We start from the raw sequence: 20080 nt of genomic DNA, 5'->3' as shown, positions 1-20080 counted from the left end.
TTGCCTGGCCAAGTTCTAAGATTTGAAACTCAATGAGGTGTTTCGGGTGGCAGAGGTTTTGTGTACACTGGCTATGTTCTGTTGCTTCGAAATGTGTGAGGTTCACCCAAGCAATGCGTGGATCATCCCTTCAGAGAGGAAGCATTCTGCAACTAAAACTAGCTGAGAAGAAGATAGTGAGGGGATATTGGTTATCCCAAAAGCATTCTTCTGGAATATATACTGAGTGATCAAGATTGTATAAGAACAGAAGGAACAATGTCTTCAGTTTAGTGAACTATATGAAAGAATAGTCATTCTGACAAAGATAAAATGGACTGTTGTAGACACCAAGCTTTCTCTAAAATCAGCGTGAGCAGAAAGTGCATTCAGGATCATGCCCTGATATAGGAGTGGCTATCTCTCAAAAAGCTTTCATCACTTTGAACCTTGTTCTATATTATATCTCATTGTAGAACACTACGAAATTATTTTGTGATGGCATCTTTTCTATTTATGATGATCTCTTCATTGATTTGTTGTGGATGGAGTATGTATCTCTTTGCTAAGGTGCAGGCTTAGCATTTTATATATGTGCTAGGATTTGGTATTGATACTTTCAGTAAGTAATTACTGGTTCTTTTCCCCCACATTGTTTCCCTGTCATCTACCAGGAGGTGCCAACTAAAGCTTCACCTTATGTTGACAGCGCTCTTAAGCCCTTCTACCGACTGCAGAATGAATACAAAGATAGATTGAAGCAGCCCATGATTCACCAGTGGTTGGAAGGTGCCCTCTCTGAAAGCACACAAAAGTAAGAGAACCAGAGCATTCTTTGCATTAATTAAAAACTCCAGTGTACATTGAATGGGCACAGGAAAATACCAAACCACTATGAGTTAACACAACAGTAAAGAATATATCCCTCTTTTGGCAGGGTATATTTATTCAGATTTACTTTGGTATTGTGCATTCAGCAGATGAAAAGCAGGGCAGGGAATCCAGAGACATGACTTCTGCTCAGATCTGTACAAACCGTGACATTGTGAACAGGGCATTTGAAAAATTGATTAGATCTAGTAATGCAACAGTGAACTAAAAATTTGCATTTTGTTTCTGAATTTACATAAGACCTTAACCTCATGCTATTTTCAGTGAACAATGATTGAATTTTCAAGAAGCTGGAGTTCTACTTTGCTTTGACTTTTTAAATGTATATAATGATTATCCAACTTATTAGTGGTTTTTAAAAAAAACCTTGGATTTTTTTTTTAACTGCTGAAGAGCTAACTGATCATAGTTTAATAAGGCAGTCACAAAGCAATACTTTCTCCAGTAGAACTTCTGTTTCCAAGTTAGCATCTTGAGGACTTCTTGAGCATGAATATCCGTCTGCATTAAGTTCCTTAATGGATGTTGCATTCTGTGAGTTCGAGCAGTTAAACTGTGTAACATGAAAAGCAATACTTGCTTTTGTTTGGAATTTATGCCAGATAATTTCACTGGATACCCTGTACTTCTTGCATTATGGATAATTTGTTCCTGTGCCTGCTATAATTTTTTTAATATCTCTGTAATATTGCTTCAGAATAGAGAGTCCTCTTTCCTATATTGATGTTTCTTTCCTCTTCTCATCTTTATGGTTGTTGTTGCTGATCTGAAGAGTCCATGTGGATTAAGGTGTGATGCTGGTATTTCTGTCTGTCCTTACATGTTTTCCTAATAATTCTTAGCATATTGTCTTGTCCATTGACTACTGCTGTTCATTGGATTGGTATTTTCTGAGAATTAGCCACATTGTGGTCAGAACATGAGTTTTTTCCTTCCTTTTGCCTCCTTATCCTTTCCTGCTGCTCTACTTCTGGCACCTCTCAGGTCCTTATTAATGCCCAGTGCATCTGCAGCATTTTGCAGTAATTTTTTTGGTTATTCAGAAGAAACTTAAAATTATAAGACAATTTTGGCACTGAAATATTCACTAACTGTCTGCAAAATTATTCTTAGGTATTTTGTATGGGGTTAAGAATAGATTGGACTGGATTCCACTGGTCACTTCCATTTTGCACAAAACCTACTTTGTCAAGCTTGATGTCCCTTCTTTTAACCAGTTATTACTCCATAAAAAGAAGGTTGCTGTTAACCCATAGCAGTTAGGTTTCAGTTACATTACTGAAGGACTCCAAAGATTTCTGGAATGTCACATCACATGCTTGTGCAGCTAAAATATCTTAGAGTGAATTCTTGTCTATCTGTCTGTTTACCTCTCTGTGTCTAGTCTGCCTTGCTTTTAAAGCTTCAGTAAATCTGGTGACACCACGCAAAGTAAGTATCTGTTCTGTAGTTTCTTGGATCCAGCCAGAGCGCTTTTTTTTCCCCAAAAAGCAGTTTCTCACTTTCCATGTCAGCATTATCAAAACTGACTCAAGTGCTAGGTTAAACATAGTTGTAGTGGTTAAACACAGGTAAGATTGGCATGTTCAATTGGTGATTCCTTAGAATTTTCTGTTGAATTCTGTTTACATAATTTGCTGTTACTAGTTTTTTCTGTTTTGTTTTGGTTTTTAATGTCTTATCCTCACTGAACAAGAGGAGAGACAAACTGAATATCTTAAATGAAGCGATATTGCAGTTTCTTCATTGAGAATGTGGATGCAAGTAATTAATTTAATTTCCTGCTGTGGCAATATCTCCTTGCATCCAAATGAGAAAAACAGGAAAGAGCATAAAGTGGTTAAAAATCACTGAAGACTAAACTTGTTTAATAGCAGAAGGACTTTGAAGTACAGTGGAAATAGAAAGTCTTCACATGTCAGTGGGACTAGAAAATACCAAGATACAAAAAGGCATTATGGTTGACTTTTATGGGTATACTTTTACATTTTATAGAATGGTTTCTTGAAACAGTTTCCATGGCAGTGGCAAGCACTTTTTCTTTAGTCATTCCTATCTAATTATCTCTTTAAAAAGCTTGCCTTTCTGTTGCCTCCCTGTTTAAAAGCAAGCATCAGGAAGATTCTTCCAGCTTTTTAAATACTTGCAATAGTAGTTTGATCACTGTCAGAGAGAGGATCTTTGAAAGTTACTGATTTTAGCAAATTACAGAACATAGCTCAATCTGGTTACTTTTCTCATGGATCCTCTAATTGCCCATTGTTGCTCTGTTTTCTCCTGTTGCTGTTCTTAACAACTCACTGTCCTGGGCATCTGTTAGTTAATTTATATGATATTATGCCCTTCCCATTTAGGCATGGGATTTCAATCCATAAGGCTTTTTTAAAATTTTGTTGATTACTTGATTTGTTAACCTTGTCTGATTCTCTGCTTTCTTTAATGTGTATCCCAGTATGTAAGAAGTGGAGTCTTATTCCATCTCTACCATTTCTAACTTGGCATTATTGTTCTTTTGACTTTTCCTGCCAGCTTCCCAAAAGTCTTGTTTAGATCAGTTTCTTCATTTCAGAAATAGGCACTTCTGACTGATGTGAAGTTGCATGCTCTCATATACATGTACACTTCTAGAACTTGTCTAAAATTATGTAATTTTTGGTCTGTCAGGCTGTTATTCTTGTCCTGCTTGTAAAAGGAATTTTACTTACTGCTCCATTGGTTGTAAGTAGAGGCTGACTCAGACTGTTTGAAATTGAGCAACTGCATTCCTTGCTCTCTATTGAGTTCAAACATCTTGAGCAGATCAAAAATGTTGTGCTAAGAATGAAGCTTTGACGCTGAATGGCAATCTTCAGATTGACCTCTGGAATTAATAATGGAAATGCTGGTTAAGTAATAATGATGGAAACATAAGTAGCTTCCTCACAAGGAAAACCATTCCTCCCAGTATTGTTCAGCATTTTTGTCAGGGGAAGTGATATACTGATGTGCATGCAGTAGGCTTTTCTGTAAAGTGTATTTTTTTTTCTCATTAATCTTCTTTAATTTAGGTATTATGAAACAGTATCTGATGTGTTAAGTTCTGTTAAGAAAATGGAAGAGAGCCTAAAAAGGTTGAAGCAAGCCAGAAAAACTGCAACTTCAAACCCCGTTGGTACAAACGGGGGCATGAGTGATGATAACAAAATCCGACTGCAGCTGGCCCTAGACGTGGAGTATTTTGGAGAACAAGTAAGTTATGAGAAATAAGTTTGTTTACTGTTATTACTAGATTTGGAAGAGAGTGAGATAGAGGAGGAAAGGGAAGTTTGATTTAGTTCTTGGTTGTGAAAGTGTTGAAGGTGTGATTTTGTTGGACAGGGGAGTGCTTTGTTTTATCACATCTATATAATGGAGGTGACTTGAGACCTTGGTGGCTGTAGAATGCATGCTGGTATTTCTTACTATTTAAAAATCAAGTACTGCTTAGTGCTTAGAAGCACAAAGAAGAAACGCTGTGTGGACAGATCAAAGGGCAGGACTTGCCTTACCTCGGATGGAAATGTCTTTGTGGCCTTGCTTTTGTTTGCCTTCTCTCTGGATGTTTCCAGCCTTGACTTAACTGCATAGCCAAGGGTCTATTCCCAAGAGCTTTGAAGATGTTAGCTTTATTTGTTGTGCTGCAGAACTGTAAGTTCCTTTCAGTGCCAAATATGAAATTGTAAATAACAAAAAAAGAAGAAAATATTCCAGGAAATGTGTGCAATAGTAGCTACATGAAATTTTTTAAGCATACTATTTTGTACTCATTTATTTCTGAAGACTATATATAGAAATAAACAAACTTCCAAGTGCAAGTCCACATCATGAGTTACCAAGCAGCTGTCACCAGTCTTGTTTATGAGGAGATGCAGTTGCTGCATTATAACCGATAGATAAAGTCCACCTGTGTGTGAGCACCTGCTTTTCTCATATCTGAGACTTATCACAAAGGAAGAAGATTTGGGTAGAAGTATGGAAATCTTACCAACAAGAACTATTATTTATTCGTTTTTGGCTGGGGTTGGGCTTTTGTTCTTGTATTCCTATTATGTGTGTCAGCGTCACTGCAATATGAATTTGAGCTGAACTGGAATAGATTATTCGTAATCATTTAGGAGCTGTTTTGGTACATGTAGATATTACAAAGAGGTCCAGCAGCAAACACCTTTTCAGAATCTTTTCATTATGGTTTTATTTAGATCCAGATTTTTCTTTGGCAGTGCACTTTTAGGTTTCTTATGGCTGTATTTTTCTAAATATGAGAGCAATAGATTTCCTGGGTAAGAAATGACTCGTAGCAACCTCTCTATTTGTAGAGTTGTTTTCATCCCCCAGGAAGTTTGAGGCTGGAGCCGTAGGCTCTGGCAGCCCATTGAAATGCTTTCACCATCATGCTCTTGGCTGTTCTTGGATGTATTCATGTTTATCTTTAAAGTTTTGCCCAGAAACCTCATTTGGGATTTGAAACAAATTCAGTTGAGATCAATGCATTAAAAACAAACTTACAGCCAAATTTCTCTTCCTGACTGTTTCATTGGAAAACTTCCAACTGGCTTTAGTTTCAAGTTGCCTAGAAGATGTTTAAATATTTTCCTGCAAGACACTACATTAACTGCAAAAACTTAACTGAGTAAAGTTGGATACAGATTGTTTTTTGTAGTGTGCACTATATGCAGCTTTTGTCACACATTGATGCAGGACAAATCACATGCTTTGCTAAATGTTTTAAGTAGAATAATTAATGACCTTTAGATGTTTTAAAGAAAATTAATGATTTTTCTATGTCTCTTTAGATACGAAAAATGGGACTGGAAACAAGCAGCATAAAAAGCTTTTCAGCCCTTACAGATCTGGTTCTAAATGCCAAGGATCAGGCTACAGCAGAACAATCCTAGACATTCTTGAAAGCATGTAACTGAAGATAAAGAATGTCCCTAAAAGAAAGAGAATTTAACTCTTCTTTATTTTACCAAATAAGTAGCAATGAAGTGCTTCCTCATGGATCTCAGCAACAAATCAGTGCATCTTCTGTCAAGAGAGGCTTGTTTCACCAAAAGACTGAGAATTTACCAGTTTTCCATTATATGGAAAGCAATCCAAAGTTCTAAACTTTCTACTGTAGAATAAAAGTGGAATAAAATGTGGGTTTTTTTAAATTCTTGTTGTACATCTTAAAATGTAGAAGAATGAAATTATATGATGAAAATAAATAGGTAATAAATTGTCTTCCTGACTTTCAGTGTCCCATGTGGTTTTGAATCAAATGTGTTCAATTATGGTTGTCAAAAGCTTCCAAAGGGACTTTATTCCAGCTCTTCTGGAATAAAGAAAGTGATCACAGGAACAGAAATCTGCTATTTCTTGTTATTGCTTTGCACTTACCTGCTTTGCTTCATCATGAGATATGGTTAGCTCTTGTTTGGGTTTTGAATGAATGTTTACATTATACTGTTTTTTGGGTTTGTTTTGTTTTTTTTTTAATGGACCTTGTTGGTGAGAAGCGCTGCATAAAAAAAGCTCTTAAGTTTATAAAATAACTTCTAGCATCAGTATTTAACTTATTGGCTGTTACCTTCAGGCTACCTGTTGTCCTTCAGAGTTAAAATTCACTAAGCTGGGATTTTTTCAGAGTTGGCATATTTCTGATTTGTATTACATTGGCTATTAGAATTCAGGGGAATATTTTGCCTGAGTACATGCAGAAGTCTTACAACTTCAAACATAGTTGCTTCAGTGCAAGGTGCATCTTTATATAGCAGGAAATTTAAAAGTGTTATTAGGGTTTTAAATGCTAGAAGGATTAACACAGAGCTCTCTTGAACCTGAATTGATTTCCCTGTTGACGTTTCTCTTTGTGAGGGACAGATAACACACTCTGGGGACAGCAGGTGGTGAGTTTGAGGCTTTCAAATGACAGAATACCCTATGTGAGTGAAGGAAGCTTCTGTTTGCAGTTTTGGGGGTGGTTTTGTACTGTGTGAAAGTAGAACACTGTAATACTAGTTCATGTTTATTAATTAAAAATACACATTTCTTCCTAAAGTCTTCAGAGAACTTGAGTCTTAATGGGGGAGCCAAAGATGGTGCAAATCTTCCAAGTACTCAGAAACACGGAGTTTGCAGCACATGACTGTCGTGTAGCATTGAAGTTGCAGCGAGCAAGTCTTTCACACCATGAAGGCTTTTATTCCTCACTGTTGAAGAACTGACAATATTTTAGTTGAGAAGACACAACTACATGATCACTGTGCTTTTGAAGTGATTAGGATAGATGATTATTATGACTTTTCTAAAATTAATTTTGTGAAGGAGGGCAGTGGGATAAGTACTACTGTTTAAAATTATGTTGGTTCTGCTTGGATTCAGTCTAAATAATGGAGAGAAGGATTTGACTCTTCTAATTTGCTCAGCATCTCTCTGTTCATGGCAAAATGTACAGCTGAGAGAGCAACCCCAAATTTGTTGCTGAAGAAAGAAACTGAAGTGAACCAACTTGCCAGATGTCAGATCTGTTTGTGTCATTCAGGGATGTGGAGACCCTCAGCCAGTACCTTAGGTGCACACTGCTAAGTGAAGATAACTTGCTGCTTATGAGCAAGAAGTTTGTTGTCTGTGTAATATTTTTCCAGGCTTCTAATTGATGAACCTAGAAAACCTGGATTCCCTGCATCCCTTCATTTGCTTTTCTTAAGAGTTAGGAGTAGAAACATCTTGCTACCACTAGCTGTTGTTGTTTTCAACAATGTTTTCTTATTATAAAATGAATGTGTAAGTTGTAGTCTGAGACTATAGTATTGCAAATGCATTGTGCAACTTATTTCGGAAGATGTGTATCTCTGTAAATTTAAATTTCTGTAACAGCTGTCACAAAAGTAGCAGATTCTGGGATCTGTGCATACTAATCATTGAAGATAGAACAGCTTTGTTTGTATCCTCCAAAATCAGGAAAAAGGATGCAATCTGTGTACCAAACCAAAAAGGCACAAAAAGGTTATTTGCCCTTTTATTGCACATGACTTCCCACATCTTACTGCAATAACAGCACTTCCTACTTGTCAGCATCAGCTTGCTGAGCATACAGGCTGAGCTCTGTTCTTTCCTGTTGAAGACCAGCTTTAATTTCAGAGCAGAAAATAACATTGTATAGCAAATCAAAATTATTGAATGGCCCTATGATTGCTGTAAATGTCTACATTACTGGTTTTATGTCAGCTCCTCATCTTTTCTTTTTGTTCACTTGAATAGCATTTGATTTTCTTTCAGTGGACTATGACATTAGTTAAAAATATCTGTGAAACGCCTGTTGAAAGAAAGGTGTAAATGGTCTTTGTCTTTGCTAAAATGAATTTTAGCATTTTCTAATACTGTATATCCATCAGGATGAAAGGATCTACCAAGTGTGTTCTGATAGAGGTGTCTTCTGTGACTAATCCTTGTTCTTCTGTTCCTCAGATATTTTTTGTAAGTGCACTTCATGACAGTAATGCAGATTTTGTGCCTTTTTCTTCTTCCCGTTTAGGACTTCTAGAAAACTTGCTATGTCTTCCTAAGTCTGGAAGGAATTTGGCTGGAAGAGGTTTTGTATAATAGCATTGCAGAGGTGAAGAGTGATAGCATGTCTCCCTCTAAAATGGTTATTAGACTGTTTTAACCTAAAGGTAACTACCAACATGTGCATCTGGTTGGAGTGCTCAGTACGGAGGAATATTTACTCTCCTTTTCCATCAGCATTTTTATTTTCATGCCTGAACTGGAGGGATGAGGAAGCCAACTGCCTAATTTTTTTTAAGCATATCAGCATAACTGTCAGCTATGTTTAGGGATAAGCTGTGTTGTTTTGAAGATACTTTAGAAGACTGTCCCTTGTCTTTGTTTTCTTTCTCCAAATCTGTCTGTTAAGAGCACAATTTGGGTGCTTCAGTCACTAGACTGTTCAGCCATAGACCGCAGCTGAGCTAATGGTGCTTGGGGTGCGCATCGCTGGGGGGCCGGCAGGGGGATTTGGTGAAACTGGAGGAGACCACTGGAGGACAGGGGGGAGTATAAAATGCCATAAAAGTTCTGGATGTAAAACGGATGTCAGAAACAAGTCTTGGGAGAGTATATATTGCTGGGGAAGCGGAGAGATTTAGTTGGGGTTTTTTGAGGGGGTTTTTTGTTGTTTTTTTGGGGGTTTTGTTTTTTTGTTTTGTTTTGGTTTCTTTACCATATTGATGTCTAGGAGAGTGGGTGCATGTACAGATAGCTTATCTTTTTGGTACAGTAGCACTTGCTCCAGCATCTCTCCTCAGTCCTTGCTTTGGCCAGTATACTTTTAGTTACCTGTCTCAGCTTGCTCTTCCTTCCTTTTCTAGGGTGTCAGTAGAGAGGTGCTCTCCATGGCAAAGTTTGTTTTCTGAAAAGTGGTTGGTTTTGTGGGTGGTAGGGTTGGTTTGGTGGTTTTCTGCCTGTAACCACTGACCAGGGTATGGAGTCCTCCAAGAGCATGCAGCCCACACTTGTGAATAATGACATTTTGTCCCAGAACTTACTGGCAGCATGGCCAGGGACTCACTTTTGTTATCCTCCCTCTTCATCATAGAAATGAAACATTTTGTGGTCTGAAATTTTATTTGTGGCTGATGCTACCTTCTGACTTCAGAGAGTAAATGGGATAACTTTTAAATTGGTATGAACACTTGGAAGCTGCCTCATACATGCTTACAGCTATATTGTTGGCTGCATTGCATGATAATTTGCAATTTACTGTCTTAAAAAACATCTGACTTGGAGCAAATTTCAGAAGCCAGAACAAGGAATGCAGTTATGGACATAAATCCAGCTGAACTGTGGCAAAGCAACTTGGAAGTGGTTTTATTTGCATCTTTCTGTCTCTGCATATTTATAGTTAATTGCTTCTGTATATAATACAAGTACAGTATTTAGATGTTAGAGCATCTGGAATACATACAGTATAACTGCATAGATACATGAATGCTACATCACAACACTTGAAATCTTGGTATTCACGAGAGTGAGTTGTGTTATTTGTTAGTCTTTTCCATCAAGCTGGAAGGGTCTGTCATGTATCTACATCACCAATAGTGAGCCACTGGTGTTAGTGGGTTTGGATTAGACAGACATTTGGGCCACTATGGATGACAAGGAACTACTGTGCTTTGTAGGGTACATCTGGCATCATATACCAAAGAGGTTTGCAGTTATTTACTGGAGGCCATTAGCACTAAAGACAAATTTAAGGATGAGAGGTGGAAAAAAACGTTCTGCTGAGAGGTTTCCTTACTACCAAGATTGCACTCAAGAATCTGTTGTTCCAGTTTCATGTTTCAAACCTTTATGACTCTCTTAAGAGCTGGATTGGACCACTGAACCCTTTTTATTCATGTGTAGCTGCACATCCACCATTTATACTGGTACAGATCATTGCCATTAATACTATTTTTAAGAACATATGGTTTGGTTATGTTAAAGTTTACAGATCTGGGCTCTAACCAGTAATGCTCTTTTTCACTATAAGGCTGTAATAAATGCCTCTCAGGTTAGAAAGTAATATGAGGAATGGAATTATATTGGAATAGTAGGCTTGCTCTTTTTTTTTCCTCCCCTTAAAACAATTTGAAGAGAAATCTGTCAGGCTATGAGAATTTATCCATCGCAGTTCATTAACGCTACCAAACCCTATTTTTAGCTTTTCCATAGAGTTAAGAAATGAATGTATCCGTCTGGGCTGCAGAAAGAAGAAACTTCCTCTAAATGTGTTTTTGCTTCCAAGGTGAAAAATCTTGTCTCAGTGGAACAAGTGAAACCTGCCCGTGCTCTTGGCAGCATTTTAAAGGAAAACATTGCTGACGAAGCTAGAAATCTCTGTGGATAACCCTGAAACTTTCAGTGTAACATAAAAGGCAGTCTCTCTTGCAAAACAGACCAAACCGAAAATTAAAAAGTTAGCTCTTAGGAATGATGAGGTCCTTTTCTATACCTTTGTATATTAAAAGCCGCTTGTGCTTTTGAAACTATTTTTTTAAGTCAGTGCCCTGCTGGCTACGACTTTATTCCCACTGCCTTGAAAAAGGGAGCTGGGGGCAGAAGGAAGATGAAGTGGGAATAAGGAAAGAAAAGAAGCTGAAGGAAGGGTTTGAGTCATATCAAATAGATGAACAAGAATGAAATGTTGCAATGTTTTAGCTTCCAAAATGCTGTATTTCAAGCACTACCTGCTTCATCTCAAAGCTAAGTAGGGCACTCCACAAGATCACAACAACAGCTGATGAATAAGAAAAAGATGATGGGAAATGTGCATCATTCGCCTCCCTCCCTATCCCCCGTGCTTGCATTTAAACCCCGTGCAGTGGGTTTGTCACTCTGCCAAGAAAAAGCATCGCCCTGGACTTCTCTTCAAGAACAGCTAAAAGGAACGGCTTGTTCAGTGTTACTTCCAGGAACACCAAATCTTCCTTCTGCGCCGTGGGTTCTTCTGGCTGCTCTGGTCCATCACTGGTCAGTTTGAAAAAGGCTTTATTTATTACCTGTAAGGCAAAACAAACGAGTAAATCCAGAGTCATGAGAGCATGATAGTGAAGAGATGAATGAGGGTTTAAGTGCTTCCTAGCACATGGAGTAATCAGCAACTTAGATCAGGTGTAAGCAGCACAGGGTAGACACCATGGGTGTTTAAAAAAAGACCTTGGAGTACTTTTTCCATAAATGTGAAAGAGCTCTACAACTGCTTGTACGCTTGGGCTGTATGAAATCCTGGGTACCCTTGAAGCCCCTGACAGAACTTCCAAGGTAGGACACCCCCTAAAAATAGAATTAAATAAAGGTAAAGGCACTTGAATTATACTTCTGGAAAATAATTTATGTTCTTTTTATGAGAGTCGGCCCTCTCCTCCAAGCTCTCCCTTCTTCCCCTTGGGACTTGAATGCTGGAGCCTTCAGGTACCATCATGTGCTGCACACACCTCTGTGTTTGCGATTTCTGGGAGTAGTCTAAGGATAAATCTCCCTCTGAGTGAGGGAGATTTATTCTCAAAGCTCAGCAGCTGCAGCCTCTGCCACTCGCTCCAGCTGTGGTGCCTGCATGTGTTCGAGCTGGGGGGGGTAATGAATGCAGTCTTGTTTGTACGTGGAGTACCTGGCATGCTCAGACCTCAAGCTTCATCTCTCTGGCACGTTGTGTTTGCTGCAGTGCTGAAATTTGAATAGTTTAAAGCACATCTATTCCTACTGATGGGTTAATCTAAAAAGTATTCGTTGTCATTCCTTCATCTAGAAAGTGCCCTTCTAGCATGCATCCCACATGGCTCTGACTGGTTTGTTCTAGGTAAATTTATACACTCAAAGAGGCTGAAACTGAGCAGGGAGCATGTTTTTTGCTTGCCGGTGATGTGCACTGTACCTTTCCAACTGTTAGGTTGGTGTCGCTTATTTTACTGAGATCTGCCCCCTTCCCCAGCAGCGCAGGCAGTTCCATATCTGCAAGAAGCTCCTGTAGATCAGAGCTGTCTTCTATTGTTAACTCTGGCAGTGTTAACTTGATTTCTCTGCAGAAGAGAGAGAGAGGTGAGTGTGTGCTCTTGGGTGTCAAAGCATGGTGTTTGGGCAGTTCTGGGGAACGCGCATGTGAAAACACCTGTGAGAAGTGCTCAGGATGTGGGGGCAGACATCTACCCAGGACTGAGTGGTGGTTTGTTACTGCTTTCAAGTGGGAAGGCACCCTAAATCTGCCCTGGGTACGCTATTAAACCCCAGATCACCCCACTTTATGTGTCCTGTGTTGTCATCTGTGGAAAGGCACTTGCTTGTTTCCTTGTAATACCCCGAGAAAAAAAGCTGATCATCCCTTTGAGTGGTCCCTGAGTTTCGCAGACATTTCTCTTTGGGTGGTGTTAGACCCTTCCTGGCAGGATCCAACATCCATCCATGAACAGGCAGACCCACACAGTGCACCCCATCCCATTCATCCCTAGGGGAGGGCACTCGTGCCTGATCTTTACCTTGGGGACAGCTGCTGAAGCCAGGCTGAGGACTGCAGAGGCAGCTTGGACTCCACCTGCTCCAGGCTGCTGCCATCGATGGGCTGCAGAAGCACCAGCAGCGCGGTCTTGCTGATGGGGACTTCCACCACAGAAAAAGTCCCGCTGTCATCAGTTTTGTACTTGAATGTCCCTGTGACTGAGAGCATAGGGACTGAGACCTTCGTGTTTGAATCCACCCAGAATTCCTGAGGCTCCTTGAGCTGGGAGGCTTGTTTAACATTTACTGAAAAATAGATTGAGAAAGAAGAAATTGGTTCTTCTCTTACTTCATTCCTCCCCTCTGTCTCTTAGCTGTTTTATATATTTGTTTAACAACAACACACTGTGCATTAGACAAGGGCAGTGAGTATTAGATAATGTTTAGCTACTGTAAACATACCTATCCTGCCTTTAATATGCCTTCTGGTACCATCAGCCAGAGGGTGGTGCAGGCTTATGACACAGGGACCACAACCATCAGGATTGTGGCCAAAGCTGCTCTATTTCTAGGGGCTTTGCTGCTTCTCCTGAGTGCAGCATTTCTTCTTGCTTGGTTACCTGCTTCCTCACAGGCTGCCGTGTGGCTCCCAGTTGGCTCACAGGCCTGTATGGAGGGTCTGCTTGGATTTCCTGTCTATCCCCCGAGCAGCCATGATGGCACATTTGGGAGCTGCTGCCCAGTTAGGCAGATAGGATAAAAAAAATCTCAAAACTGCTGCTTGGTGGAATTAGGAAAATAGATGTTCATGTTGTGGTAAAGGATGTCCTTGCATTATAGTAATTAATATTGGAGTAAAACAGGAGCTGCTCAAGCTGTACTGTTAACTAGTCTGTTCTCCAATAAATCCAGATAAATGCTGGACCCTAACATATTTTAATACATAGTAAGTGGTTTTGCATAGGAACATTTGCCTCTTAAATGAGTTTGCATAGAAAGAGCATTTAGGCACTTTTGCCTACTATAACTTCACTGAAAAGAAGTAGCAGGTAGGAGATGTGAAAGGTGTAAACAAAGAAATACAGAAGTAGAGTTGTTCACCTTTTTTTTTGTTGTTGTAAGAACAAGGGATGCAAGCAGGAGCTGCTTTCACAGGGTCTATATAACCTGCAGAATTTATTCTCACAGGATAGTAAAAGTCAAGACTGTAACAGACTTAAATGAAAGGAAAAAAAGTATTGAGCATTCAGATAGATAAAACTTGATGATCCTTGTGGGTCCCTTCCAGCTCAGGGCATTCTATGATTCTGTGTATCAAGGCAGGATAGTAACTGGTTTTAAATAGTTTTGGGAAAGATATTGCAAGATCTCAAAGCACTGCTATTGACTTTGGGACTGAGTCCATTAACATTGTGCCAGTTATGAACCAGGACAAATCAGCACCCCTGTGTCTGAAAGGGCTCCCTTTGGCCTTCTGCCAGGTGAGGGTCAGGGTGTCTGTGCCCTCAAATGTGTGACTAGGTGTGTATTCCCCTGAAAATGCTCTGAAAGAGATGTTAGTAGCCTTAATATGACTATTTGTTACTTACAGCACGTTTTTAAGATATGAGATCTATTTTCTAAAAAAAATATACAACCCTGCTTTCTGCCTCAGACACCTGGAACGTACAGCAAGGGAAACTAAAGATGGACATCCCTTCTCTAGAAGGTGATAAAGACACTGGAAGAAATGGTTTCTTACAGTGAGATCTCTCGTATCAGAACATGGGAGCTATGGGATGGGCAACCTTTCAGCAACCACATCAGAGCAGGGAAGAAACCCATGTCTACAATAAAGTGAAGCGAAAAAGGCTGTCAATGACAGAGTGAAGATGTTGCCTTAGAGAGTGCAAGGGTACTCTACAGTACTGCCTTGGGAGCACAAGAAAGAAGTGTCGGACCTCTCTGCTTCAGGTCCTGAACTCCAATTTCTGTAACACAGGCTTTATGCCTGCCTGACAAGCTCAACGAGGGGATGACTTTCTGTGGAAAGCTATGCCTTTTTACTGTAAGTAAAAAAGTATGGCCAAAAGCATCCTATGAAATTTCTAGTTAAAACTGAAGCTGTTGAGGGTTGTGTTTTCGAAAGAGAGTCTAAATGGGAGAGAGTAAGGGCGCTTAATATCATGCAGTCCCACTGCGCTATTTTCACTCACTAGTTTGTAATTATTTTGCAACTTCAAAAAGAACATAGAAGTCTATGAGTACAATTTTCACCTGATGTTCCGCACTGGGTTCTAAATGGCAGCCCCTGCTTGGCAGTGAGTCACAAACGTGAAAACAACTGTTGACAGCATCTCAGGAGAATATATAACACATTTCAGAACAAAAAATATACTTTTCCCCTTTTGCAGTCCATCACGTGTTTATTAGAACAGAGTCCCTTACTAATTCACTTGTTCTTGAGCCAGTTTTCACCATCCCACAGGTGGAGACTGCAACATCTCAAGCACACCCGTTTGCGAGGGAGGAGGCAGTAGAGCTGAACACTGAGTCAGACCCTTGAGGACATGCTAAGGGTCCGAAGCTAATAAAATAACACTTTTCCAGTATGGAAAAAGAGGGAAAAAAATGCTTCACTAAAGGAAACCTCTGCTTTTGTGACTATGCCCAAGTCTGTAACACAATAATTATTTTTGCAGTGCTATCTCTATGCCAGACCTTACACTGAAGAGAAAGCTGGGGCTCACAGCTCCCTGAGGAGTTGGGATCAGTTAATGACAGAACCCATGAATGGCAAAAAAAGCCAACAATCCAATTTGCACGTGGGAAGATAAAGGCACAAAAGTATTTCATGACCACCAAAGCTCCACCTTTAGCAGTAGGTGCCCATTTAGAAACTTATGGCTCACTGACAGTTTTCCAAAATGTGGTCACTGGTAGGCAAGCTGATCTAAAACGTGTGATCTCTCGTATTGCATTCAGTCCCAAGGATGTTGAAAAGCAGCTACACTCGGAAGAGGAGGCTCAGTTGCAGTACAGGGGGATTTCTGGGACAGCAGCATGGAAGGACCCTAGGTAATTAAAGGATTGCCTTAATTCTTTTTAATTTTGTATATATTCCCAGCTTCCATAACTGATAGCTTGTTTGGTTGCTCCCTGAGCCAGAAGTTGCCTCCAGCCTTCTGTGTTTAATAGGCACTAGAGGAGCCATAACCATTATCTTCTATAGACTTTCTTTAATCTGTACCTCTGACCTCTTCTCCTGCAGAAATAAAGGTTTTAGGGGAAAAGTTTTGGTTTGTTTTTGCTTTTGCTTGCTTTAAACCTACTTCCTGATAATTTTTGATGGAGACTCCTCATGACTTTTAGATCCTTTGCAGTCAGAAATTCTGCATAATCCCCTCTTATTCATCTTCCCTCACCTTTCCTAATCCTTAGCTTCCTGGATGAGGAAATTTTCTTGGAGGCCATCTCCCTCTGTTTCCTCCCTGTTGCCCTTGCTGGCTGGTGGGAGGGTGCGGGCAGGACCCACAGCACAGTGGTGGGGCGCAGGGTGCTGCACAAGGAGCAGCATTCCAGCCTTTCATCATCCAAGCCCTTCCCTCTCCCTGCTGGCCAGGTGTGACCTTGCTTCCTTCTCAGGAGCAGGGTCACTGCCTGTCCTTCACCCAGCCTGTCCCCATAACGAGCTCCCCTGCCTCATACCTGCCAAGCGGACGTCCATAGCAAACAGCAGGTTGGTGGATGGATCGATGTCTGTCAGTAAGCACTTGCTTTGGCCCTTGCTTTTTGCTTCCATGAACGTGTTAATTTGTTTCACTGCCTCGCTTAGGTTTGTAAAGTCAACAGCTCGGGCATAGAGAGCATCAGTGGAGGGGAGCAAGTCCTGCACAAACCCTTGAGAGAGAGGGACGCCAGGGGCTGAGAACAGGCAGAGCACCTTAGAAAAGAGCAGCTCCTCATCCCTGCTCTTGATGAGGCTTTCGATCTCCCTCAGGCTAGAAAGGACTTCGTGTCCATCCACCCTGGAGGTACAGCCAGGGTCTCCGGAGGGGGGAACAAATCCCAGCAAACCCTGCAAATCAGCTGCTGTCTGGTTTGAGGCACCCAGGTAGAAAGATACCAAGGAGTTGTAAAGACTGGTGGGGGACAGGAGAATGTTTTGGTTCTGCCGTGCTTCTTGCACCTTGCTGTAGAACCGCATGCCCAGGACGTACACCAAGTCCTTCAGGTAGCTCAGCTTCTGCCGCCCCTGGCCACTCAAGCTCAGAGTTTCCAGTTTGTCCTTGTTGTTCAGGTCATCTTCATAGGCAGGTGGGGTTTGGGACTCAATCGAGACGGGGACAAAAGTTTTCTTTCCCTCTTGGACCAGGCTTTCCAGCTCCTCACAGGTACTCTTATTGAAAGAAAACAAATTGAAAGGGTGGACGTAGACCCGGTCACAAGTCACTGCAGTGAGGCACGCCAACAAACAGAGATCTGCTGCCAGATTCATGTCGAAAAATTGCTTCCACGGTGTCTGCTGAAAGAAAATGTGAGGAGGAAAGAAGACAGATCAGCCTGATGTAAATACAGTTTCTCTTTGCTTACAGAGTGAGGTGGTACTGCTGCGTTCAAGTTACAAAGGCAGGAATTTCAGTATTTCGTGCTGGCTGGTCTGACTCTGCCCCCTGAAAAGCCCAGGGTGAAATGGTCACCAGTTTCAATGGTGGTAGAGGTGGGGAAAGCCTAAGTACGGATTTGACTCCATTACCCGCTTCAGTACCAGAAAGATTCAGCTGGAAGCAATAAGGTTGTGTGCTCTGACTAGTTAGGCTTGCAAACTAGCGTATGCTAGTTCTGGCAAAACATTATAATAATGCACGTATATTGCTTTTCAGACCTGGTCAGAGCTATTTCTCCAAACTGCTGCACTAAATCTTGCTGACACACAGATGGGCTAAGTGATTTGCCTGCTGTTACATGGGAAGTGGGTTTGGAAACCAGGTCTCTTAAGGTCTGAGCACTGAACTGTATGTCTTGTCAGCATAACACTTGGCACTAGCAGAGCATTTTGTGTTTTCATAGCCCAGTCCAAACATTCATTCTAGCTTCTAGGAAAACACGCTCAAGGCTTTCTTATACCAATGTGCTAACTCTGCTAACATTTTAATAGAACCTTCTTTATTTGAATACAGAGCTAGAAGGGGTAAGCTGAGTTGTACTCTACTGTACAAGCAGTCTTCTCCTGTGGGAAAAGACCACCTGCTGTTCTTGTTTTTCCTGATGAGAAGTATGTGGATGTCACTGGTGTTTTGGCACAAAGGATCTGGTGTATATTGGGGATGAGAAAGTCATGGGCACATCTATACGTACATATACACGTGCAAACACACGGAGAAATTTTGCATTTTTATAATTCTCACTTTTCCTATATCCAGCTTTTTATAACTAAAATCTCTGCTGCACCTTCCCTGGATTTCTAGTATATGATTTTGAATTTGTGTATTTGAAATCCAAATGCATTGGAAATTAGACATCTACAACACATTAGCCAAACCATTGGTTTTCAGTGATGTATTCTTATTCCACTAGTTATTTCTTGTTTATTGTAGCTCTGTTCACCCTTTTTTGCCCTTTCCAATCTCTGCAGAGCTCACCGGATGGGTAAAATTCTAACAGCCTTGCCCGTAGCCAAGCTCTCCTCTCCACCTTCTTTCTCCAAGGCTTTTTGAGTCAAAACAGTCTTTCAGGTATTGTAATTCTGGCAGCCTCAGCCTTTTGAAAGGACACAGTGCAATGTCTGTCTCACCAACACTTTAATTTACACAGAGTGGAAGTGTCTGGGTTTAAATCCAGGCATTTAAGGCCTGTCACCCTGCAGCCTGATTTATGATGTATAAGCATATTCACTTCATTGAGGGATCCCCAAATGTTTCTTGCCTAATAATACTCATGTTTGCAGTGTCACCGCTCTCTTGGAAATAAGAAAACTGAGATGCGCAGGTGCTTGGGAATTAGGCATACCTTGCCTACATACATACATCTGCATTCCCAGGCTGTAGGCCCCTATCTAACAGCTTGGTTTGCAAATGGAGTTTCTGCTGGTCCCTCAGGATGTCTGAGCATCTTCCTAGTGAGTACCTGCAGGTCAGGCATGAAATTATTTGTTCCCCAGAGGCATGCAGGGGAGGGCCTGCTGTATATCTCCAGCCCTGTGCCTTCATCCAAGTGTTGCTTTTCCCCATTAACTCCCACCCCATCCTCTAAATCGGTCTATAGGCAGAAACAGTGGTGCTGCCATCCCCTCCGCTCCCGGACCCACCTTTGCCTCCCCAGCTCTGGTTTCAGCAAGTGACATGCAGCCCTGCAGGGCTTCTTTATTCCTTACAACCAGCAAAAAAATTATCTTGGGAAATGTCTTCCCAACTTCATCCTCACAGTTAGCATGGACACTGTGCTAGTGCATTCCTAGCCTACTCTCTGCATTTTCTAGATTAGGACAGCTCATGAAAACAAATGCAAAAGCCAAGAATTAGAGGTGCTGCCCTTCTCTTTACATTATACAAGTCTTTCAAAGCATTTCTTAATTGTTCCTGTAGCAGCAGGGAGGATGCCTCTGTGCCACCCGGTCAGGCCATGCCATTAGGCACTGTGGGTGCTCTGTGATTACTCCTCTAGGGCTGCCAGAGCCACCATGTCAACTATTTTCACATGAGCAGAAACAAGAGGGGCAGTTCTCGCTGACAGCACTTAGACTAAGCCAAATCTGTGGAAAGCAAGCATGTTTTATTCCCTGAAGAAGTCGGCCCAGAGCCTCTCAGAAAAGCATGAAAACCTGAGTTGAAAAGCTGACATTCCAAGCAAATCCGGTAAGTGTGCTTACTCGCCTCCGTCCTGGTGTGTGTCCCCTCAGGCAGGCTCCTGGTGACACCTCTTCCCCCTGGAGCGCTGCGGCGTGATTTATGGTGGACTTACACCCTTTCCACAGAGCGGGGAGGAAGGCCCTTCCTACGTGTCTGCAGTAACATTGCGCAAAACTACTTTACATCACAGGCTGGGGGGCCAAAAAAAGCTAGCTCAGGCCAGACAGGACCTGATGAAACCTGAGCACAGCTCAACACTGGCTGCATAGAAAGTTCTAGGGATAGATACACAACCTTTAACCAAGCCCAGCACATCTGCCTAGCCTGTGGTTACAGATTTACTAAAATGGACACAGGCATTTTACTATGCAGAAGTACCGATTATAGGAGCTGAAAATAACTCAGTCTGT

At 41.1% G+C, this 20080-nt stretch overlaps 2 protein-coding genes across 3 annotated transcripts in view; one reads left to right on the top strand and one right to left on the bottom strand.

Moving 5' to 3' along the window:
* Positions 1-6055, top strand: part of COG2 (component of oligomeric golgi complex 2) — a 30738-nt gene extending 24683 nt beyond the window's left edge. For both annotated transcript variants that reach the window (XM_080342179.1, XM_080342178.1), the window contains exons 16-18: positions 654-793; positions 3918-4098; positions 5682-6055. In XM_080342179.1, the coding sequence (XP_080198305.1) occupies positions 654-793; positions 3918-4098; positions 5682-5783 (423 nt within the window). In that variant the 3' untranslated portion in view covers positions 5784-6055. The remainder of the gene's footprint in view (positions 1-653; positions 794-3917; positions 4099-5681) is intronic.
* A 5167-nt stretch (positions 6056-11222) lies between these two features.
* Positions 11223-17341, bottom strand: AGT (angiotensinogen; the record flags this gene model as incomplete). The annotated part of the gene is made up of 4 exons (XM_080342860.1): positions 16531-17341; positions 12885-13149; positions 12287-12431; positions 11223-11414 (listed from the first exon to the last, which is right to left on the bottom strand). The coding sequence occupies exons 1-4, from the start codon at positions 17318-17320 to the stop codon at positions 11223-11225; spliced, it is 1392 nt and encodes a 463-aa protein (XP_080198986.1). The 5' UTR covers positions 17321-17341.
* Between the last annotated feature and the right edge of the window lie 2739 nt (positions 17342-20080).

The sequence above is a fragment of the Nesoenas mayeri genome, assembly GCF_963082525.1.
Source record: "Nesoenas mayeri genome assembly, chromosome: 3".
In the NCBI taxonomy this organism is placed as follows: domain Eukaryota; kingdom Metazoa; phylum Chordata; class Aves; order Columbiformes; family Columbidae; genus Nesoenas; species Nesoenas mayeri.
The sequence above is the reverse complement of the archived record's forward strand: the minus strand, read 5'-3'. Positions and strand labels throughout refer to the sequence as shown.